General features: G+C 44.2%; 1 protein-coding gene and 1 long non-coding RNA gene across 3 annotated transcripts in view; one reads left to right on the top strand and one right to left on the bottom strand.

Annotated features, from left to right (window-relative positions):
* Window positions 1–5105, top strand: part of RUVBL1 (RuvB like AAA ATPase 1) — a 23314-nt gene extending 18209 nt beyond the window's left edge. The window contains exons 9-11 of the mRNA XM_037905915.2: window positions 495–597; window positions 4046–4137; window positions 4475–5105. Coding sequence (XP_037761843.1) covers window positions 495–597; window positions 4046–4137; window positions 4475–4634 — 355 coding nt within the window. The 3' untranslated portion in view covers window positions 4635–5105. The remainder of the gene's footprint in view (window positions 1–494; window positions 598–4045; window positions 4138–4474) is intronic.
* The window catches only part of LOC122466735, a 27480-nt gene extending 3353 nt beyond the window's left edge, over window positions 1–24127 (bottom strand). The window contains exons 1-2 of one of the 2 annotated variants that reach the window (XR_006292489.1): window positions 22582–24127; window positions 10208–10296 (exon numbers count right to left, since the gene is read on the bottom strand). This is a non-coding gene — a long non-coding RNA (uncharacterized LOC122466735). Of the gene's footprint in view, window positions 1–10207; window positions 10300–22581 lie in introns of both variants that reach the window. The other variant, XR_006292490.1, reaches the window with a different exon arrangement.

The following is a 24127-nucleotide window of genomic DNA, read 5'->3' as shown; positions in this document are numbered from 1 at the left end:
TGCTGGTCTGGGGTCCCAGCTGCCGGCCCTGCTCAGCCCGCTGCCGGTCTGGGGTCCCAGCTGCCGGCCCTGCTCAGCCCGCTGCCGGTCTGGGATTCTGGCTGCCAGCCCTTTGCCAGCCAGGGTCCCGGCCACAGGCCCCGCTCAGCCTGCTGCCGGCCTAGGTGAATGGAACCCTAGGCTGGCAGCGAGCTGAGCAGGCCGGCGGTGTAAGATCAGCATTTTCATTTAATTTTAAATGAAGCTTCTCAAACATTTTGAAAACCTTGTTTACTTTACATATGACAATAGTTTAGTTATTTAATATATAGACTTATAGAGAGAGAGCTTCTAAAAAACGTCAAAATGTATTACTGGTACGCGAAACCTTAAATTAAAGTGAATAAATGAAGACTTGACACACCACTTCTGAAAGGTTGCTGACCCATCATCTAAACCAAGCCCATGTGTTGAACTCTGAATGAGGAGTCTGACCTCTCGTGTATCTCTTTCAGAGGCACAGAGGATATAGTGTCCCCTCACGGAATACCACTGGATCTTCTGGACCGGGTGATGATTATTCGAACCATGCTGTATACGCCTCAGGAAATGAAACAGGTAAGGGCTGTATTAAATACTACTTTAAAAGTCTCTGGAATTCCAGCCTATAGAGAGGTAAGAGCTAGTACTTGCCTACGTGTGATGTTACGTTGTAGCTATTTGATCTCTGCTTGGGCAGCAGGATTTACTCCCAGAACCATCTCTGTGCCATGAAGTCTCCTGTGGACATGGTGACTAACTTGCCTTTCTGGGTTGGTTTTTTGGTGTGTGTGTGTGTGTGTTTGACCAGTATGATGAACTAGAGTGGTAGAGTCTGAATTTTGCCCACGAAAGGGCTGCATTGGTAAATTGGCTGGGGCTTGAAAGGCAAACCTTATCTCACAAGAAAAGGAGTGGATTGCTGTTGCCCTTATCTCTAATATAGAGGTGCCATTTACACAATCTGTAGGTTCCAACGTGCAGTGTTTTTTGCTTAATATGAAATGGGGCATTATGGGTTGGGACCTTTGGTCTCTGCAGGCTGCACCTCTATGTTAAAGATGAGGGCGGTTGTGTTGTAGAACTCTATAGACTGCTCTTCTGCGACTCCTGCCCTAGATGTACTTTCTCTATCTTTATCCTACTTCTGTCTCTGAACTTCACGAAACCATACAGTACCTTTTTTCCCCCCCCCACACTCCTAGGCGGAGTTCAGGAAGAGTTGTAGTGATACATTACTCAATGCCTCAAGACTTTCATGTGGGCCAGCACAATGTATTGTGTATCGATTATAATCCTTGGGTGCCATTATGATGCATCGTGTCAAAGATCTTCCTCATTAGCGTCTCAATAGCGTGAACTGACATGATACAGGAGCCATTACAGTTTATCCTGTCAATTCTTTGTATTATTTAGGAGATAGTGTCAATGGCAGGGAGCGTTGTCACAAGATAATGGGCTCATGCTGCTGGATAAGTGCCAAGGTGAAGCTGAGGCATTTATCGAACATAAATGTAGAGGCAAAACCTCATTTCATTTGGTGTGAGGAGGCTTTTGTGAATTGCTGTTTCGAGGCATGCTCAGGATGGTTTTTGTGCACCTGAAAGGACAGCTGAAGCACTGTAGTGCAGATTACAATGGAAGTGGCCAGAGGGTACAGTAATACAATTGGGTTTTGTCTGTCTATAAGGCCAGTTTTAAAGTTCTGACTTGCTCTCAAAGCCTGGAGATTCAGTGAGGGTTGCCACTCTGTCCTGGATTTCTTCCTATTGTACTTACATTTTCCTAGGATATGTTACGGTAGCAGCAGCATGTATTTTGAATTGCCTTTTGTAGAGTTGAACTATATTAAAATGTTAATTGACTTTGATAAAATATAAACTGGTGTGTGCTGTGCCATCACATTGGACACTCTCAACCAATCCCTGTAACCTATTAAATGATTAAAGATATAATATATGAACTGTCCACTCTCAAAAGTGTAGAGCAGGAACTGTGTGATTGCCATGACCTGCTTGTGTGGGGGAAAGACCACAATAGTGCTGTTCCTAAAGCCATATACAGAGTCTTGCTGATTATGCCCAATAAACCATGGCACTCGGTGTTTAATGTGTCCATACTTAGACAATTCTACCTTAAGGACTGACCTCCACCTCAGGAGGTTGGGAGCTGATGCAACTGAGTTTCATTCATGACCAAATCGAGCTGTTTAAGTTTAAAAAAAAATCGCACAAGCCTTGGTTGGGGGTGGAGGGAATCACTTTGTTTTTAAATTAATTTTTATATGGGTTTTCTCCCCTTTTTTTTTTTTTTTTTTGGCTAGGAAAAAGCAGTTTTCAGAGGCAATGTGCATTTAAAAAAAAAAAAAAAAACTTTTTGCCCTTGCAGGGGGTCACATGAGAACTTTGAGCTCATTTTTTGAAAATAGTGAAACTTCACTTTTGACTGATTCAAAAATGGTCTGTGCAAAACTTTCACTTATGCCTGGGTAGTTTATAGTATATGTAAAATGCTTCTTAAATTTCTGTTGAGTGATGTAAGTTAGCAACTTGTATACAAATTCCATTATCCAGCGTTAGTCTGAGAGCAAAGGAATCCCAAATATCTTAATCCTACAATGATGTGGAAGAAACTTGCTTTACAATAAAATACCAGCCCTCATTTAATATTAAACTCATATGTATTGTCACACCTGTACTTGCATAATTGGGACTTCTGTTTTTGAACTCTCTCACCCAAACGCGTCTTCCATTTTACAGCAGTTTTATATGTATTTGCTGGGTTTAGTGTCCTGATCTTATGTTCTTGTCACTGAGCAGTGCCTCTCACAAGCTAAAAAGTTATAAAAAGTTGCTTTTTAATGTGGCATTAACTGACACCTCAAGGTATATTTCTGGAGCGTAGCAATAGCTGGAAGCTTGGAAAAGTGAAGTTGATTTTACAAGTTTTTTTTTTTAAATCTCAAATCTAACATTAATTTGTAACATTCTAAAAGCTGCTTCAAAATGTAATGTTTTTAGAGCAACTTCCTGCTGTGTCAAACCCCTCTCTCTTTCTTACTCTCTCTTCCCCCATTCCTGACTCCCCTGCTGCATTTTTATGGCTTTAATTTAAACGAGTTCTTCTTGATATCTTGTTTACAAAGCTGCCAAAGTGAAAAATACCTGTATTATATGAGGCTCGCAGTTCCAGAGTTATCTCAGCACTACAACACAACATCATTATCCAGGCTGCCCCTTATCACTCAGCTGGTAATACGGACTGCTGGGAGACTTGTCCCACTTTTGTTACAGCTTTATACACTCAGGCTTATTGGTGATATCTTGCTCTCCAACTTTACAAAGATCTTCAAACTGGTACGAGCTTGCCACTGTTCTTGAAAGATTAGATTTTTCTTAGTGATTTTTAGGGAGGGGCAGGTTTGAACCCTTATAAAGTAACTTTTTGATTTATTTTACCATCTTACTTATCAAGCGAATAAAAACTGTACGGTGTGGAGTGAGCAGCTGAGGGGAAAGCAGGGTTTGTAGGAGTGGGCTGTATAGCAGTGACTTAGAGTATGCATGATTGAGACTGGGGCATCTCTGTGCTTCTGTGTACACAGGACTCAGACTGCCGTTGTCAATAACTATGTGGTTGTAGTGATTTTCCCCTGTAAGTTTTATACTAGGCTTCTAATTACTGAGTAGGCTTAACCAGCCTTGCAACATCATCATGAAACTTTACCAACCCATGGAGTCCCTCCCCTGCCCTTCACAATGATGATTAATGAAGTCCAGAGGTATTCAGGATGATTTAGGATTTTGCAGGGGGTGGGAGGGGGGTGTCTTTTGTTTTAAAGGATGCTGTGGATGTTTGAAATGAAAATCACATTTTTGTTTCATGTCTTATCTCTAAACAGGATATCCTGTCTGCCATTGTGTGCGTGTGTGTATTTATTTAATAAATTAACAAGCACGGTATCTGCTACTGTCCAGACTGTTACATGACTGCTGCAGCTTCACTTCTCCACCTTATATCCCCACAGATCATAAAACTTCGAGCCCAGATAGAGGGAATTAATATTAGTGAGGAAGCCCTAAACCATTTAGGGGAAATTGGTAACAAGACAACCTTAAGGTAAGTAGAGCTCATTGGAATTTTCTCACATACTGCAAGGATTGGATCTGGAGGTGCTGTGGGATAGTACACAACACCCTTCCCAGGGTAAGAGTGAGCCTTAGTTGCTGGACAATGACCTCTAGCCCCCTAGGAATGGCTTTTAAACACTATCCAAAAGTGATAGTCCTCCCATTTCGAGGTACACTGGGCACTCCCTGGAATCCTGCTGCTCTTTTGCGCTTCTGGTACAGAGCTGTTTGGTAGGAATCAGACAAGGTTACTTGTACCCTTTTAGGAGTTTGTGCTGACGTGCTGGATTGTAACAGTTAATTCAGCCTATTCTCTTTGATCGCAGGTATGCTGTGCAGTTACTGACACCAGCTAACCTGCTAGCCAAGATTAATGGGAAAGACAGCATTGAGAAGGAGCACATTGAAGAAATAAATGAACTTTTCTATGATGCCAAATCATCTGCAAAAATCTTGGCTGATCAACAAGAAAAGTACATGAAGTAAAGCAGCTTGTTGCACGTCATGTGCTTTGGAGTAACTTTTAACCTTTCCAAGGGTTGGCTTAATTATTGAAAGAGAAATAGGCAAGAGAAATGTTAATGGTTAATCGCCATTGGGACTGAAAAGTATTTAAATGGTAAGATGCTTCAAGACATGAAGCATAACAGCCCAATCTTCCTACTTTGCTGGCAAGCAATAAGATGCTTCCTGATGCCTGTAACATTTTATTGTCCCTTCTATTGAGTGTACATGAAATGGATACACGGACCCATCATTTTTGCTTGTCCTTTAGATTTGGTTACAAAAATGCTCTAGGCTCAGGAAAAGCCTCTTGATTTCTTTGAAGCTGATGCTTAAGAATAGTCTGTTTTCTTTATGAACTTTGTTTGAATTTGTCTGAACAAGAGTTCTTCCTTCTAAAAATTTTGCAGTGATGTTTGTCTGAAGTGCTTTTTAATAAAATATTTCAAATAATGCCTTTTGTGCTGCTTTCATTCTGCATGCTGATCTGCCTGAAGAAATGGCCTCTCGTTTCTTCTGACCGCAGAGCCATTGGCCATTATCTCTGAAAACTCATGGCGCGCGGGGGAGGTCCCGGACGACTGGAAAAAGGCTAACGTAGTGCCCATCTTTAAAAAAGGGAAGGAGGAGGATCCAGGGAACTACAGGCCAGTCAGCCTCACCTCAGTCCCTGGAAAAATCATGGAGCAGATCCTCAAGGAATCAATTCTGAAGCACTTAGAGGAGAGGAAAGTGATCAGGTACAGTCAGCATGGATTCACCAAGGGCAAGTCATGCCTGACTAATCTAATTGCCTTCTATGACGAGATAACTGGCTCTGTGGATGAGGGGAAAGCACTGGACGTGTTATTCCTTGAGGCTTTTGGCACTGTCTCCCACAGTATTCTTGCCAGTAAGTTAAAGAAGTATGGGCTGGATGAATGGACTGTAAGGTGGATAGAAAGCTGCCTAGATTGTCGGGCTCAACGGGTGGCGATCAATGGCTCCATGTCTAGTTGGCAGCCGGTATCAAGTGGAGTGCCCCAAGGGTCTGTCCTGGGGCCAGTTTTGGTCAAGATCCTCATTAATGATCTGGAGGATGGTGTGGACTGCACCCTCAGCAAGTTTGCAGATGACACTAAACTGGGAGGCGTGGTAGATACGCTGGAGGGTAGGGATAGGATACAGAGGGACCTAGACAAATTAGAGGATTGGGCCAAAAGAAATCTGATGAGGTTCAACAAGGACGAGTGCAGAGTCCTGCACTTAGGACGGAAGAATCCCATGCACCGCTACAGACTAGGGACCGAGTGGCTTGGCAGCAGTTCTACAGAAAAGGACCTAGGGGATACAGTGGACGAGAAGCTGGATATGAGTCAACAGTGTGCCCTTGTTGCCAAGAAGGCTAATGGCAATTTGGGCTGTATAAGTAGGGGCATTGCCAGCAGATCAACGGATGTGATCATTCCTCTCTATTCGACATTGGTGAGGCCTCATCTGGAGTACTGTGTCCAGTTTTGGGCCCCACACTACAAGAAGGATATGGAAAAATTGGAAAGCGTCCAGCGGAGGGCAACAAAAATGATTAGGGGACTGGAACACATGATTTATGAGGAGAGGCTGAGGGAACTGGGATTGTTTAGTCTGCGGAAGAGAAGAATGAGGGGGATTTGATAGCTGCTTTCAACTACCTGAAAGGGGGTTCCAAAGAGGATGGATCTAGACTTTTCTCAGTGGTGGCAGATGATGGAACAAGAAGCAATGGTCTCAAGTTGTAGTGGGGGAGGTTTAGGTTAGATATTAGGAACAAAAACTTTTTCACTAGGAGGGTGGTGAAGCACTGGAATGGGTTACCTAGGGAGGTGGTGGAATCTCCTTCCTTTGAGGTTTTTAAGGTCAGGCTTGACAAAGCCCTGGCTGGGATGATTTAGTTGGGGATTGGTCTTGCTTTGAGCAGGGGGTTGGACTAGGTCAGTGCTTCTCAAGCTATCTGATGTGGGGGACCGGCAATTCCCCCCCCTAAATGTGTGCGCAGACCAGCAGCTGGTGGCTCGTGGACCAGCACTGGTCCTTGGACAACCACTTTGAGTAGCACTGAACTAGAGGACCTCCTGAGGTCCCTTCCAACCCGGATATTCTATGACAACTTTTAAGGTAAGGATGAGTGAAAGAAAAATAAAAGAGAATTTATATCTTGTTTGCTGCTTCATGACATAATTGTTTATCAGGATCTGATGTCTCTTTGCGGGGATGGGGGTGTTACTGCTTTGAAAAAACCAGAGATGTGGAGTGGAAGCTCTCTCAGTCCTGTCCAAAACCCTGGATCCTGTGAAGAGGTAGGGTATAATCTCTTTAACAAAGATCTCTTATTCTAGTTGTTAGGGTTTTTTTGGTTGTAACTCAATTGTTTTAAAACATCCTGATTAAAAATCACTTCCCTTACCAAGGAATACTCTGATGTGTCATCCTACTAGTTCTCTAGTCAACCATGTTTTCTCCCAGGAATATAAGGGTACACAAGACACTAAATTTCTAACAAGAGGAAGAATTATCCAATGGTTCGGGTGCTAACTTGAAACTCAGTGGACCTGTGTTTAATTCTCTGCTCTGTCTTAAAACTTCCTGACTGATTATAGGCAAGTCACTGACTCTCTGCCACTGTGTTAAGTGCAGATAACACTTAAGGGTGTTGTGAGGGCAAATGCAGTAAAGATCAAAGCTCTCAAGTATTATGGTAATGGAGGCCAGATAAGTACTTAAGATAAATAGAATGGGGAAAAAAATTAGAAAATTGTAAAAGCAAGCAAAAAGCAGTAATTTTTTTGCAAGTTGCCCTTTAAAATAATGGATTTGGCCACTTCATGTGCATTTGTTCAAATGTGTGGTTTACTCTGACACAAGGGAAGCTTGCTCAGCACAGAACATGTCAGCTACTGCACCTCATTTGAGCCTTTAAGCAGAGATTACTGGTTGTGCTATACATGTAATAGTTTCACAGTGAAAAAATAGGCCAAGTCAACCAGACTTCTTAGATTTCACCTAATTCAAACTTAAACCCACAGTTCTGAAAGTGAGAAACTGTTTTACTTCCAACCATCCAACAAATACCCCACTAATAAATCCTATATTAACCCTTGGCTGAAAGTCAAAGGATTTCCCTGTACAATTGTCAAATATAATACCAGTGGGATTCTTCCTGAATATGGCAATTCCCAAGGCCCTATTTTTAAAAAACAAAATGCAAAAAACAAACCAACTCATTAGTCTAGCTTCCTTGAGAATTTCTTCTATTTTAAGTGTTCTAGGTCTTGCAGGAGAACCTAAGATTAGTGGTGCCTTTAGAACAGTTGGAGTTTCCTGTTCAAGTCCATACAGACTAATACAATACATATAGTAGTTCAGTAGCACTGTGGGTAATAGGAACTTTTACATAGATTAGAACTTAATCCATAGGTGACAGTCTGGTATTGTGCACTGCCAATTCCTGAAGAGATTTAAACTAGTTTCTAAACAAAAAGTAAGGTACCATCGTTATCAAAGTCATGTACTTTGGTTTTGTCGAGACAAAATTATTGTTCCTCTTTCCATTTTTCCCCTATATGCACATGTATGCATTTTGTTCACAGCTTACAGTTGCCAGGGCAGGGTCAGAAGCTTCCTTGTAAAGTGACTTTGCACTTTAAATCTAAAACGGTAAGGCATTGCCTCACTCTTCTCTCTTCTGGCAAGGAATTCCATAGCTAGACTCCTGCCGCTGGGAAGCCTCTGCCGCCAGCACCTGATATTATAGAAGATGCATCTTCTATAATCTCATCCCTGTGGTGAAGCACTGTTGTGGAAGATGAAGGATCTTTGGCGTAGTCATGTCCCCATCTATTAAGGGGCTTTGCAGCTCAAGCCTAGGACTTAGAATTCTGTTCTGTCTCTGCTACAAAGAGTGGACAAGCATTCACTGAAGACAAGTTGCTCAGGGTGAAGAGACGCTGAATGGTTTGGATTTAATACCCCTAACAAATGGTGCGCAGGTTACTAATGAATTTCCTGTAATATAGGCCCTATGGAAAGTTCTAGCAAATTAAACCGCAAATTAAACTGCCTTGTGGTCAAAAGTACACTTGACCGTTTGCCCCGATTTGGAAGTCCCTCTTTATGGCAGTGGTAAACAACTATTTTGTAGGAATAAAGGTGTTATTTGTTCAGATATTTCTGAAAACTTTATGATGTTTCCTTGTGTGAACAAGTCAAGGACTGGCTAAAACCAGTCCTGAATAACCCTGAACTTCAAGGATGTTCTAAATTCACATCAGAACTTGATGGCAGGCAACCGTCACTGATAAATTTTGCTGTCCCCTCAACATGGCATCAAGAGCCCTACAGATGTATCAGAGATTGATGCCTAATGGGAATACTGACGCCGTCTCCCGTGTTATATTTCTAGGAAACGGCTCAAGAATTCACCTGGTCTTGCAGACTGATTATTTTTAACTTATAAAATGCCCCTTTCTATAAAATATTCAAGCTGCAAAACTGGGAAGAAAAATAGTTTACTACAACTTTTAAAAACAGGCATTCTCTCAGCCTGAATTAATAGTCCACCAGTCCTTAAACATCAGGCAAAAACCCTGAAAAGAGAAGACACAAACCTTTGTACCACACCCTAAAAATCAACAGCTTCATGCTCTGTTGGACTAGCAGAAGAATTTAGCTTCACGGCTGATTTCTACTGCTGGTGGTACATCATTGGTGATTGACTCCTTAAAAAATTGGCACAAATAAAGCTTTTTAAGATCTTGTTTTCTTGCAAATGTCCTTAAATATGTAAGTGGGAGAAGAAAGCAGCAGCTTTGGGAGAAATAGGAATCATTACCGTATCACAGAAGATCATCACCAGACCTGACAAGTGATCTATGTAGTCCAGTATCCTGTCTGACTAGGTACATCAGAGGAAGAAGATGCAAGAATCCTTGTAATGGATAGTTATGGGATTGCCTACAAAACCTTTTCAGTAAAGCTCTTATTACCAATTGCTAAATAGCCAGTAAAGTCCCTCAGTTACAAATAAAACCTGGATACATTCTGCATCTGATAATGACATTAAAACAGTAGAATGACATCAAATAAGCCTGTACCTTTTCTCTTATTATGCACAAATTCTGGAAAACTATCTCAATACAGTAGCATCTCTCTTATGGCCAGAAAGTGTTCGGGAAAGACATAAGCCGGAGGTAAAAGGGAAGATCTTTGCACACTAAACGGTAAGTGAATGTTTATCTGGCCTATTAAGTGATGTCCACCAGACTTACTGGTGTCAAAGCTTTGCTCATGAAAATAGTCTTCATATTACTGATAAAACAGTTCTGTTGAAAGAATAATTGTAGCAGATACAAAGACGTTGAAGAGTTTAACAAAATAAAAAAATCAATAATCAAAACAAGATTGTTTTGTATTAGAGAGGAGGGATGATCTAGCAAAAAATACTCTCCCCACAGCAGGTTGGGTTTTGTTATTAAATGTGGAAAAAAACAAAACATTATTTTAATTCTATTCTTCCCATTTCCCAGAAGGGCTGCACTTACTGCATTAATCTTCCGAGCGAAGTTTTTACGACTGATTGCCTGCAGACTATGAGAAGTTTCTCCATCCATTACACACAGGGAAACGGGTCCTGCTGGGTAGGAAAATATTTGTTACATCTTATCAGGGTGACACATAATCTAACAACAATTACAGCAGGCCCATATTTTGTCCTATTTCGGTTTCAATGTGAAAAATAGTTCTATATTAAACCTAGGATGGGGGGGTGGAGTGGTTATAGTAACCTGTTGAATATTATAAGCTCTGCAGCTGTGATTTCCTTTCAGACACAGAATAGTGCCACAATGGGATCCTGCTCTGAGCAAGTGAATACACATAAATCCAGCATACATGCCTCCTCTGCAAATGACACAACGTGTATGTCACTGGGAAGGGAACTTGAAAGATGATCCCCTCCTTGCACATACTGAGTTTTGAAATTACCTTCTTCCCATGTCTTATATTTTCTTTAATGTAAATGCTTCCCTGGCCAGGTCAGGTCAGCCTCCTTCAGATTTACTTGCTTCCCCCTACTTCCCCCCCACCCCAAGGTCAACTGCATCTGAGCAGCGAACAGCAGAGAGGCTAACAGAGGGAGTTTGCCTGGGATCTGTCTGAGAGGAGGTACGCTAAGGGCTGCATTAGGGAGGTTGTGTTGATGAGTATCTGAGTGTCTGTTGTGAGGACAGTTTGACCGTGTGCTTGATTAGTTGTTTGAAAAGTGTGAATTGGGAGTGCTTTGTTCCAGGTGAGCCTTGAGTGGGCCTGACTGACTGTTATAAAAGTCCAGTCAGCTGAGAACCAGCTGAGCGGCGAACAGCAGAGTGGCTAACAGAGGGAGTTCGCCTCGGGAGAGCCCACTGAGGCTTACATCTTGCCGACCTCTCTGAGTAGTCACTACAACTCCTGAGGAAGCTCGTAGAAGGAAGGTAATATGGATGGTGAAGGTTCAGCTGTTGTGACCTGCACTGGATGTGCCATGTTTGTCTTTCTTCCACAGGACAGAAGCGACTTTGTCTGTACAAAGTGCAAGCTGGTCTCCATACTGGAAGAGAAGGTTCAAGGTCTGGAGAAACAAGTATCAACTCTGCATTGCATAAGAGAAACTGAAGATTTCCTGGACAGATGTCAGGATATGCTTCTACGGACACAATGTTCTGAAGATTCAGAGCAGGCCGCGCAGCGGGGACAGGAGGACGGTGAAGAAATTTGGCAGCATGTGACCTCCAGAAGAAGAAAGGGGAGCGACCATGTACCAGCAATGCAGATACAGGTAAGCAACCATTTTCATGTTCTCTCCACAGGTACTAATGCGGAGAGTGGACTAGATGATACATCTGAGGGAAGGGAACAGAAGGAGACTCCGCCGATTGGAAGGCATGAGATGCACTGTCCTAAGGATGGGGGTTCCATGACCACCACTCCCAAGAGAAGGAGGCAGATGGTGGTGGTCGGGAACTCTCTCCTCAGGGGGACTGAGTCATCTATCTGCTGCCCTGACCGGGAAAATCAAGAAGTCTGCTGCTTGCCAGGAGCTAGGATTCACGATGCGACGGAGAGACTGCCGAGACTCATCAAGCCCTCGGATCGCTACCCCTTCCTGCTTCTCCACGTTGGCACCAATGACACTGCCAAGAATGACCTTGAGCGGATCACTGTAGACTTCGTGGCTCTGGGAAGAAGGATAAAGGAGTTTGAGGCACAAGTGGTGTTCTCGTCCATCCTCCCCATGGAAGGAAAAGGCCTGGGTAGAGACCGTCGAATTGTGGAAGTCAACGAATGGCTACGCAGGTGGTGTCGGAGAGAAGGTTTTGGATTCTTTGACCATGGGATGGTGTTCCAAGAAGGAGTGCTAGGCAGAGATGGGCTCCACCTAATGAAGAGAGGGAAGAGCATCTTCGCAAGCAGGCTGGCTAACCTAGTGAGGAGGGCTTTAAACTAGGTTCACCGGGGGAAGGAAACCAAAGCCCTGAGGTAAGTGGGGAAGTGGGATACCAGGAGGAAGCACGAGCAGAAGAGTGCGAGAGGGGAGGGCTCCTGCCTCATACTAAGAAAGCAGGACAAACAGCGAGTTATCTCAAGTGCCTATACACTAATACAAGAAGCCTGGGAAACAAGCAGGGAGAACTGGAAGTCCTCGCACAGTCAAGGAATTATGATGTGATTGGAACAACAGAGTCTTGGTGGGATAACTCACATGACTGGAGTACTGTCATGGATGGATATAAACTGTTCAGGAAGGACAGGCAGGGCAGAAAAGGTGAGGGAGTTGCACTGTGTGTAAGAGAGCAGTATGACTGCTCAGAGCTCCGGTATGAAACTGCAGAAAAACCTGAGAGTCTCTGGATTAAGTTTAGAAGCGTGAGCAACAAGGGTGATGTCATGGTGGGAGTCTGCTATAGACCACTGGACCAGGGGGATGAGGTGGACGAGGCTTTCTTCCGGCAACTCACGGAAGTTACTAGATCGCAGGCCCTGGTTCTCATGGGAGACTTCAATCACCCTGATATCTGCTGGGAGAGCAATACAGCGGTGCACAGACAATCCAGGAAGTTTTTGGAAAGTGTAGGGACAATTTCCTGGTGCAAGTGCTGGAGGAACCAATTAGGGGCAGAGCTCTTCTTGACCTACTGCTCACAAACCGGGAAGAATTAGTAGGGGAAGCTAAAGTGGATGGGAATCTGGGAGTCAGTGACCATGAGACGGTCGAGTTCAGGATCCTGACACAGGGAAGAAAGGAGAGCAGCAGAATACGGACCCTGGACTTCAGAAAAGCAGACTTTGACAACCTCAGGGAACTGATGGGCAGGATCCCCTGGGAGAATAACATGAGGGGGAAAGGAGTCTAGGAGAGCTGACTGTATTTTAAAGAATCCTTATTGAGGTTACAGGGACAAACCATCCCGATGTGTAGAAAGAATAGTAAATATGGCAGGCGACCAGCTTGGCTTAACAGTGAAATCGTTGCTGATCTTAAACACAAAAAAGAAGCTTACAAGAAGTGGAAAATTGGACAAATGACCAGGGAGGAGTATAAAAATATTGCTCAGGCATGCAGGAGTGAAATCAGGAAGGCCAAATCACACCTGGAGTTGCAGCTAGCAAGAGATGTTAAGAGTAACAAGAAGGGTTTCTTCAGGTATGTGAGCAACAAGAAGAAAGTCAAGGAAAGTGTGGGCCCCTTACTGAATGAGGAAGGCAACCTAGTGACAGAGGATGTGGAAAAAGCTAATGTACTCAATGCTTTTTTTGCCTCTGTCTTCACGAACAAGGTCAGCTCCCAAGCTACTGCACTGGGCAGCACAGCTTGGGGAGGAGGTGACCAGCCCTCTGTGGAGAAAGAAGTGGTTCGGGACTATTTAGAAAAGCTGGACGAGCACAAGTCCATGGGGCCGGATGTGCTGCATCCGAGAGTGCTAAAGGAGTTGGCGGATATGATTGCAGAGCCATTGGCCATTATCTTTGAAAACTCATGGCGATCGGGGGAGGTCCCGGATGACTGGAAAAAGGCTAACGTAGTGCCCATCTTTAAAAAAGGGAAGGAGGAGGATCCAGGGAACTACAGGCCAGTCAGCCTCACCTCAGTCCCTGGAAAAATCATGGAGCAGATCCTCAAGGAATCAATTCTGAAGCACTTAGAGGAGAGGAAAGTGATCAGGTACAGTCAGCATGGATTCACCAAGGGCAAGTCATGCCTGACTAATCTAATTGCCTTCTATGACGAGATAACTGGCTCTGTGGATGAGGGGAAAGCACTGGACGTGTTGTTCCTTGAGGCTTTTGACACTGTCTCCCACGGTATTCTTGCCAGTAAGTTAAAGAAGTATGGGCTGGATGAATGGACTATAAGGTGGATAGAAAGCTGCCTAGATTGTCGGGCTCAACGGGTAGCGATCAATGGCTCCATGTCTAGTTGGCAGCCAGTATCAAGTGGAGTGCCCCAAGGGTCAGTCCTGGGGCCAGTTTTGGTCAATATCCTCATTAATGATCTGGAGGATGGTGTGGACTGCACCCTCAGCAAGTTTGCAGATGACACTAAACTGGGAGGCGTGGTAGATACGCTGGAGGGTAGGGATAGGATACAGAGGGACCTAGACAAATTAGAGGATTGGGCCAAAAGAAATCTGATGAGGTTCAACAAGGACGAGTGCAGAGTCCTGCACTTAGGACGGAAGAATCCCATGCACCACTACAGACTAGGGACCGAGTGGCTAGGCAGCAGTTCTGCAGAAAAGGACCTAGGGGTTACAGTGGATGAGAAGCTGAATATGAGTCAACAGTGTGCCCTTGTTGCCAAGAAGGCCAATGGCATTTTGGGATGTATAAATAGGGGCATTGCCAGCAAATCGAGGGACTTGATTGTTCCCCTCTATTCGATATTGGTGAGGCCTCATCTGGAGTACTGTGTCCAGTTTTGGGCCCCACACTACAAGAAGGATGTGGAAAAATTGGAAAGAGTCCAGTGAAGGACAACAAAAATGATTAGGGGACTGGAACACATGACTTATGAGGAGAGGCTGAGGGAACTGGGATTGTTTAGTCTGCAGAAGAGAAGAATGAGGGGGATTTGATAGCTGCTTTCAACTACCTGAAAGGGAGTTCCAAAGAGGATGGATCTAGACTTTTCTCAGTGGTGGCAGATGATGGAACAAGAAGCAATGGTCTCAAGTTGTAGTGGGGGAGGTTTAGATTAGATATTAGGAACAAAAACTTTTTCACTAGGAGGGTGGTGAAGCACTGGAATGCATTACCTAGGGAGGTGGTGGAATCTCCTTTCTTAGAGGTTTTTAAGGTCAGGCTTGACAAAGCCCTGTCTGGGATCATTTAGTTGGGGATTATTCCTGCTTTGAGCAGGGGGTTGGACTAGATGACCTCCTGAAGTCCCTTCCAACCTTGATATTCTATGATTAGCCACTTTAAATAAAAAAGCCTTTTAAAAAGTGCTCTTTGCCATTCCGAAGGAGATTTGTTGTGCCTTAAAAAGACAACACAAAGATTTTCTCTCAAATTTTGCTCAATATTCCCTATTTGGTACAGAATAGGTTATAAAAATCTGAACAGATTACAATAGTATTTCATTCCAGCCTTTCTACAGGATTATTTTATATCACACTTCAAAACACTTTACGGACATTAATTCATTTTCATTTCACTCTGGTAAGGTAGATCAGTAACATCCCTGTTTTATGTGATGGGGAAAGCTTTGGAGTAGAGAAGTGAAATTAATTGTGCACAGCCATGCACAAAATCAGGATCAGAAGCAGAATTAGAACTCAGGAGTTCCTGACTCACAGCCCTGTGGCTCAGATGTGATAATGCTGATAAATGCAAAGTAGTGCACATTGGAAAAACAATCCCAACTGTACGTATAAAATGATGGTGTCTAAATTCGCTGTTACCACTCAGGAAAGAGATCGTGGAGTCATTGTGGATAGTTCTCTGAAAACATCTGCTCAATGTGCAGCGGTGGTCAAAAAAGCTGATAATGTTAGGAACCGTTAGGAACCATTAGGGAAGGGATAGATAATAAGACAAAAAATATCATAATGCCCCTACAGAAATTCATGGTACGCCCACACATGCAATTCTGGTCACCCCATCTCACAAAAAGACGTATTAGACCTGGAAAAAGTGCAGAGAAATGCTTAATCCTATTTTGTTGCCTATGGAACAGCTTCCAGATGAGAAGAGATTAAAAAGACTGGGAACGTTCATCTCAGACAAGAGACAACTTAGGGGAGATACGATCGAGGTCTATAAAATCAGGACTGGTGTGGAGAAAGCAAATAAGGGAGTATTATTTACCCCTTCACATAACACTTGAACCAGGGGTCACCCAATGAAATTAACAGGCAGCAGGATACTGGCCTAGATGGACAATTGGCCTGACCCAGTGTAACTATTCTTATGTGACCCATATGAAATGTGTTTTATTTCAGTTTTCTAAAATATCTTCTGCTCTGAGCATCTATTCCAAACATTAAAAAAAATCACAAAATAAAGCACTGCCCATAAATATACCACCTCAAACCATTCCTTCCTTAACAGCATTAGAGAACACAGAAGAAAAAGTTCTATAGAAAAGAAGGTGGGGGGAGGGGAATACACCTGTTCCCATTGCTTGTATACACATACACACCAGTCCACTGTGAAGAATATTATATTTGCATGAAGGGCACTATATAAATAATGAGGTATACAGCATTTCCTTAGGGACCTGCTATGCTGATGATGACATGGGATTGTTACTTCAATCCCACCTTATGGTTACTGTGTCCTCACCGGGCTCTGGCAAAATAGACTGCTTTCTTTTGGAAAATATGCATCTACAATTACTCCTACCTATAGTGTGCAAAACTCATTGGGATCCTTCAGGTTGAAAGCCACTCTATAAAAGGCTTAAGATGGTGATGTTATTCATTCCACCTGCTGACAAATTTTTTCTTAAGTTCAAAGCCATTACTAGCCGTGGCTAACTTCATTTTAAACTTAAGCAGGACTCTGCCCCCGTGAGCAGTTTGACAATCACACATTCTGTGTTGAATTTCTCAAACATTCCCCCTGCTTCCACATCTCCAGGTGCATTTACATCCCTTTGGCAAGAAATCCCAAACATTTTTCTATTCGGTTTTTCACAAAAATGGAAAAATAAATCCAGGTTTACAGAAAAAACAGACTGGAAACAAGGTCTTCAAGCCAACTCCAGATAATTAAAGCTGATGCTAAACTAATTAACTTCAAAGCCTGTTGGCAGTGTGTACAGTTTATATTTTGTCACTGGAGAAGTTTATAGGAGGGGGAACATTTAGAAATATAGAACCATGCCTCTCCCATTTCCTGCTGTAATAAACTTGTTAGTTACTCTTAGCGGGAAGGCTGGTGTAGACCACAGGCCTCTGCCTGGCCCTGGTAACTCCTGGCAATTCAAAACACCCTCTTGCACACCACACATATCTAGCCTGGGGGAGCTTCAAGCAAGCAAACTTTTCTCCTGTCTGTGTGTAATATTTCTGTATATTTAAGTGGAACAAATGGATGAGATTGGCTCCATGTTGGTTCTGGAAGTCAGCTATAAAGAGACACTTTGGGCTCAGTGCATCATCCCTATTGCCTTAGCTGATTGATAGCCTGGGAGTCTATGCATTATTTTATGTGTTTTAATCATGCATGTCCAAGCGAATGACTAGCTCCTTGCAAAGGGGGAGCACTAACATTCCAGGAGTGGATGAGGCTATTAAGCAAGACGCTCCCCTCCCCAAATAGCATCAGCTAGCTTTTGGAATAATGCAGGTTTCACCCCCACACAGCTCTGATGATGCACCTTAGTCGTGACTGACAGGCCCATTTTCTACAGTGTTCATTGTTCCATCTTTTTAAAAGTGGTGGCAAATGTCAGTTATCAATAAACATGTTCTCTTTTGATTCTGTTGGATACATGCAATAAAAGTGTTTCTGCTTCCACCGAGATCAATGACTTCCACAGGAGCATGACTGGATCCAACACAGTGGTTGAGATTGTGTCTAACATTAGTAGAGGACAAAATATTCTAGACCCACTTGGGAAACTGTGGACATTGTAGTTCCCCCTGGATCAAAACAAAACCAGAAGCTTAAGAACAAAGATAATTGAACTTAATCCTCCAAACTACTGCAGGAAAGCACGTGTTTAAGCCAACATTTTCAAAACTGTCCACTAGTTTTGTATGACTCAATTTTTGGGTAACTAGCTTGGGCCTGATTTTCAGATGTGCCAAGCACTCGTTAATATTTTAGTTTGTATCACACTAGCACCTTGAGCCCCCAAATCAAGATTAGGGCCCCATTATGGTAGGCACTGGACACATACGTAACAGGAGACAATTGCTCCCCTGAAACATTTCCAGTCTAAATAGCCAAGACAGTTCCTACTGATTTCAGCTGGAGTTCTGGGTGCTTAGCACTTCTTGGGCCTGACCTTCCAGTTCCAAGTTGGGCACTCACAATCTGAGGGATTCAAAATGAAAAGCCATCTTTGACTTGGGCTTCGTTGTCTGAAGCATCTAGGTCTCAAGTTTTCAGACGGAGCAATGTTTCCCCAACGCCAGGCCTAGATGCTGGAACTAGGGGTGCTGCCGCACCCCCAGCTTGAAGTGGTTTCCAGCATATCCAGGGTTTACAGTTTGGGTCAATGGATCTCAGTACCCCCACCATAAAAATTGTTCCAGCACCCCTGACTCCAGCTGCATGTCCCGGAACTGGTACTTCAGGCTTTTTTAAATGGAGCTTACCAATAAGTCAGTCAGTCACTCACTCTTTTTATATTTATATGTATTTGCTCTAACCCAGGATGGCATTTGGGCTGCTCTTCTGACATGAACCCTTGGGGTCTGGAGCAGTTTAAGCTCTATGCTAAGTTAGTTGACCTCCCATGGAATGGCACGCAGGGAACAGGTACAGCTATGCTCTTAATCTGGTAAACTGCTACAGTTGCACTAAAAGTTGGGCACAAATTTCTTGTTAGTAGAGGTAGCTCAGACATCTATAGTGTAGGAGGAAAGCAGCAAATATAGCTGCTTCCTTTTCAGTCTCATGAAAACTATGGAGGGCAGGCACCACTGCACAACTCAGCCGCTAATGGCAATTTCAGCCTGTGGCTCACAGCCACAACAGTCCTGGGGATGCAGCTGCTCCACTTTTTGGGTCACAATTTGTGCATGTGCACGCTCTTAGGCACCAGTGCTACAGTAATAGGAGAAGTAGTTCTTTTCTTGCCTACCTATTGTAGTGCTGCCATGCTCCATACAAACCGCAAGGAAGTTGATAAGTGGGAGAAGAAGGGAAATCTTATTAGATTATGCAAATCCATAGCTCAGACCCAAAACTCTGCTTCCCCTTGGGAAGTACTGAGCCTCTTTTGCTTCCAAAGTCCATCCTGAGAGCGCAGAGCGGAAAGCTTGTTAGTCTAGCAGTGCTGTTGACCAGAGAGGGATCCATTAGCCTCCGAATAGTTCCTGGTGCGGAGTGCGGTATAAGACTTATGAGTTACCTTTTCCCAGCATTTGAAACCACCTCTGTTATCCTGCATATCCTCAGGTCCCTAAACTGCAGCCTGGGACAGTTCCTACTTCTGGTTTTCAAAGCCATAGATTATATGCAATCTACATCCTCCACCCACCCTCCCTCCCTGCCACACAGTGCATTAGCTGCGGTGTTTGTGGACAGCTCCAGCAATCAAAAAAAGTCCAGGTTGAGGGGGAGGAATCATGTAACAGGTTGTTTTCGCATGGGATGTCATTTTGCATCTTTGGTGCTTTCTGTAAAATGTCATAGGAGCTTATATATTAAGAATATACTCTGGCCATTAGAGCAGGGGACTGGAATCAGGATTCCTGGGTCCTATATCCAGCTATGCCCCATAGGTTTTGTTTACACTGCAAATTCTGTCATGCTGCTTTGTCCCCCCACTGTTTTAGAACAGGTTTCAATCTCTGGGAAATCAGACCAAGTTAGTTATACCATGTTAATGGAATGGTGCTCCAGCCTTCAGGCTTACAACACAATTCCTGTGGCAGGGTGTCATCCCAGAGCAAACTCCCTCATGGCCTGGGGTGGTCCTGTGGGCACCATGTCTTAATTTCCTTTCTGGTTCTCCCAATAACTTAGTCACAGGCCAGAATACTTACAATAACATTCCCCTTCCTGGGGTCTCATGTATTATGTTTTGTTATATAATTTCCTTTGTCCCTTCAGGCCCAACCCCTTCCCTCTTGTGGCTTCCAATTCACCCTTGTTCCAGGGCTTCAGTTTCCTGCTTCCCCTCCATTTTCCTCTGAGCCAGGGAGCTTTGTCAGTACCACTGCAGCCCTTGGCCTCTCTGGAGAACCTGTCCCACAGGTCACCTCCTGCCCTGATCCTTGGGCTCACAACTCTTCCCCTTGGTTAAGAGATTCCTTCATGGGGCTGTGCCATGACTCAGGCAGGCTGCCCCTGCTCACTAGTATCTGGGTTCCAGCCCTGCTCCACAGAGCATCCCTTGCTCCTTTGGCTTGCACACGTCTTCCCCTTAGTTCCAGAGTTCCACAACCCTCCTTCTGAGGAATGGGCTGTAATTCAGGCAGGCTTCTGTAGCCCACCAATCTCTCTTCTAGTTGTGGGTTCCCCTCCCAGGGACCCTTCCTTCATATTCAATGCTCCCCTGAAATTCTCCTCTCCCCTCTGGGCAGTCACCTAATCGCTGGTTTTAATCATGTTCAGGAGGTAGCTACCTGATTAACATCTCCCCCCCCCCACCCCCGGCCCTGGCCTTTCTGCTGCTCCATTGAATGCCTGTTTCCTTAAAAGGGCCACAGCAGGGAACAGGGGTTGGCTGTTCCCAGTCCCCACTACTCCTTAAAGGGGGCAGAGCACCCTATTACAAATCTTTTAACATGAGTACAGTGTGATTTGGTCCCATCTATGCAGGAAAAAAAAAAATATCCAGCTGCATTATAGCATGCTTGTGCCCCAAGACTGTTGTAGGGTAGATGAGAAGTGACCATGGGCAAGACATACCCAGGGAAGGTAGGATGTGTAACAGTATGTCTACACTGCAGCTGGAATTGTGCCTCCCAGCCTGGATAGACAGACTCATACTAGCTTTGCTCAGGCTAGCACACTAAAAATAGTAGTGTGGACGTTGGGGCATCGGGTCAGGTTATCTGCCCCAGTCTAAGTCTGCCCCCCAGGTCCAAGCTTGGGTGGCTACACTGCTATTTTTAGTGTGCTAGCTCAAGGGAAGCCAGCATGAATCTGTCTACCTGGGCTGGGAAGCACACTCCCAGCTGCAGTGTAGACAGAACCTCTGTGTCTAAGTTTAGACTTTTACGATATGGGGATTATAGTTAGGTCACACCTGGTGTGAAGTTCATTCAGGATTTACAAAGCACTTTGAGATTGAGTCTTGCACTGCAGGAGCCCCAGAGCATTGCCTTTATTAAAAGGTTCAAACCCACACAACTCAAATCCTCACGCTTTTTAAACAATGTTCACTGAGGAAAGGAGTTTCCCTCTTCCAAGGAAACCAGACACTGTGCATGTAAGCCCCAGCCCCATGTTAAAAGGACCATGGTGATTCTGTAGTAACAGACATTATGTCGTGCCCAGTAATCACAGCACTAGGAGGTTGACAATGGTGCTTCAGGCTAAATGTAGACCTGCTGACCATATATCTTCATTTAGCAACCTCGCTTCTCCTGAACAGAATTACTTCACATTGCTAGAGGAGTGAAAATTGCTATCGCTCCTTTCCCCTTCCGACGGCATGATAAAGGTGTGATTGCTAAATGAGGGTGGCTTCTGAATGAAGATTTAACATACTTGGAACAAAATGCATGCACATTACACCAAAATAACGCATGCTAGATGGGACAGACCACCACACCCAGGAGGTGTGTGGGTTACACGATCATTCCTCTGAGGTCACTGAGGAGACAATCAAACATGACAGTGGTTTCTGGGATGTGCACATTTCCATACCAGAGACATGATTCAACTATAAAAGGGCAACCTCCTTTCCTCCCTGTACATCCCCCATAGCTGCCAGGCACCCTCCTTTCAATGCAGGTCATCCAAGAGGATGCTCTGAACTGTGTCGAAGGCCAGCAAGGCTCAATGAGACCACCTCTAAGCCTGTCCGTCTGGTACAATGGCATGGAAGTTTTCGTAGATGCCAAGACCAGAAGGATCCACTGTGATAAACACGATGGAAATCTGTTATAACAGCTTGGGGGCTGGAGAGGGTCAGGTACTTGTTTTCTGGGCTAACTCCTGGTTTGAATGGAAAGTCAAACTGGAATACACTCATGTGATGGAGCTCTGTTGCTAGTCATTTCCTCCTCCCCTAGGAGCTGCCATATCACATGGGAGTCTCTATATACAAGGGGGCATCCTGGGACATATTAATGCTAAAGATCAGCTGATTCTTCATGAAAAAAGCTTCCATAAAATGTTTAGCCTGGAAGCACTTGAGTTCCTATCTTGTACATATTCTGTACTTCTACAAAGAGTGTGGTCTAGGGGTAACAGCCAGTGACCAGGAATCAGGACAGAACTGCTAGATTCAATTTTTCCACTGACTTTTAGTGTGGTCTTGAACGTCACTCAGGCCAAAGTTTTTATGAGCATCCACTACACTGGGGCATTCAGTCGGATTTTCAGAAATACTGGGTTCTTTGTGACTTCAGAGTTGTAGGTGCTCAGCACCTCCAAAAAAAAATCAAGCCCCATCTGTCACAAGTTGGACACCCCTAAGCTGAGGCACCCGAAAGTCATGGAAACCTGAAAAACTAAATGGAACTTAGGAGCCTAAGGGCCAGAGAGCCTCAAAAGGTATCTAAGTGCTTGTAAAAGAGTGACTCACCAGCTGATGAGACCCATCATGCCTGGGCACAGTCTTGCATGACCTTCCCTTCAATCACTGCCTTCTGAGGGCCATTCAGGCCCTGTAGTGGTCAGGTTCTTTTAGTGATTCAGCCCTTCAGACTAGTCACATGTAGTCAGTAGGATTAGTATCCCAAAGTCCACCACAGTACTAGTCATCAGTACAGCATCTTCCACCCCGCTCTTCTTTCCGGGTAACTGGTTCTCAGGCTTCTCCCCAGCAGAACTCAAGAAAATCTCAAACCAGCCCAAACTACTATAGCCACCCTGGGCTTGAGCTTTTAGCCCTTCTGGGTTCTCCCCAGCTCCCTTTTCCTCTTCCAGAACACTAGCCCTTAGAATTACTTCCCAGGAGCCTCACCCCTAATGTCAGGGCCACCACAGGACAAGCTGTGCTTCTGGAGCTTCCTTATGGTTCCTTTTCCAGCAACAGAAAAGAGGGACCTAAATTTCTTCTGAATCTCTTCTTATCTTTCTGACCTCACTCCTTTATGAAGACCATCCAGCTGGTTCTGATAACTACTTGGCCCTAACACATCCTCCAGGTGCAACCAAGTAGACTAATTGAGCTCTGAAGCTTCTGTTAATCTTTTGTTAACCAATGTGGGGTTTATGCACCCATCATAGTAACTCCCATTGGTTTCAATGAGACTTAGGTGCCTAAATACCTTTGAGGATCTAGGATTAAGTCACTTTTGAAAATGGGAGTTTGACCCCTTAGACACTTGCACATTTTATTCTTAAAATTAGGGTAGAGACAGTCTATCTACCCAGCAAAATGGGTATATACAAAATGGGTGCCTTCACACTGGTGTGTAAATATTCATTCATTAATGTTCATGAAATGCCTGGATGGAAAGCACTGGAGAATTTCCCAGGATTATTAGCTCCTTCTCTTATGCTTTATTACCAAAGACATTTGCATGGAAACAGGATCTTCATTTCTCTGCCTTTGCCATTTTCCCTGTTTCTCCTTTTTCTATATGCATCTGTGGCTCTTTAAGGAGTATCTTCTCCACCAACCCTTATTCCTGATATATGGTGTAAGTAACTCCCATTACTGTCTTCAGAAGTTATGTATGTTCATGGGAGGTGGATGAAAGTAATCCCCCTCTGATGTTTGGAAACAGCACACAACAGAACAGCTTCTAAGCATATTCCACGTAACCCCCTGTCACTAGAGCTCCTTCCCTAGGGCATCCCCTAGGCTCTAGGCAGGGCCCCAGCACTCACCCAGGCTGCTGCACTGTGATGGTCATTTGGTTTTCCCACTCCACTTCCAGGCCTATGAGGCTCAGCCCTCTGGCTAGGCCCTAGGTAGTCCACCCCTTCCCTGAAGGTCAGTGAATAGATAAAGGGAAATCAACATAAATGAATCATCCCAAAGTTGGGTTAGGCTCTCCTCTCTCAGAAGAGCACTCATCAGTCTATGGATGTAAATTGAATCCACACATAGTAGAGAGGAACAGTCCCCTCTCAAAGTGAGTCAGGATCAGACCCTTCCTTCCTTCAAGGAGGGAACTATC

Source organism: Chelonia mydas, chromosome 7 (genome assembly GCF_015237465.2).
Source record: "Chelonia mydas isolate rCheMyd1 chromosome 7, rCheMyd1.pri.v2, whole genome shotgun sequence".
Lineage (NCBI taxonomy): Eukaryota > Metazoa > Chordata > Testudines > Cheloniidae > Chelonia > Chelonia mydas.
Note: the sequence above shows the minus strand (reverse complement) of the source record. Positions and strands in the feature narration are given on the sequence as shown.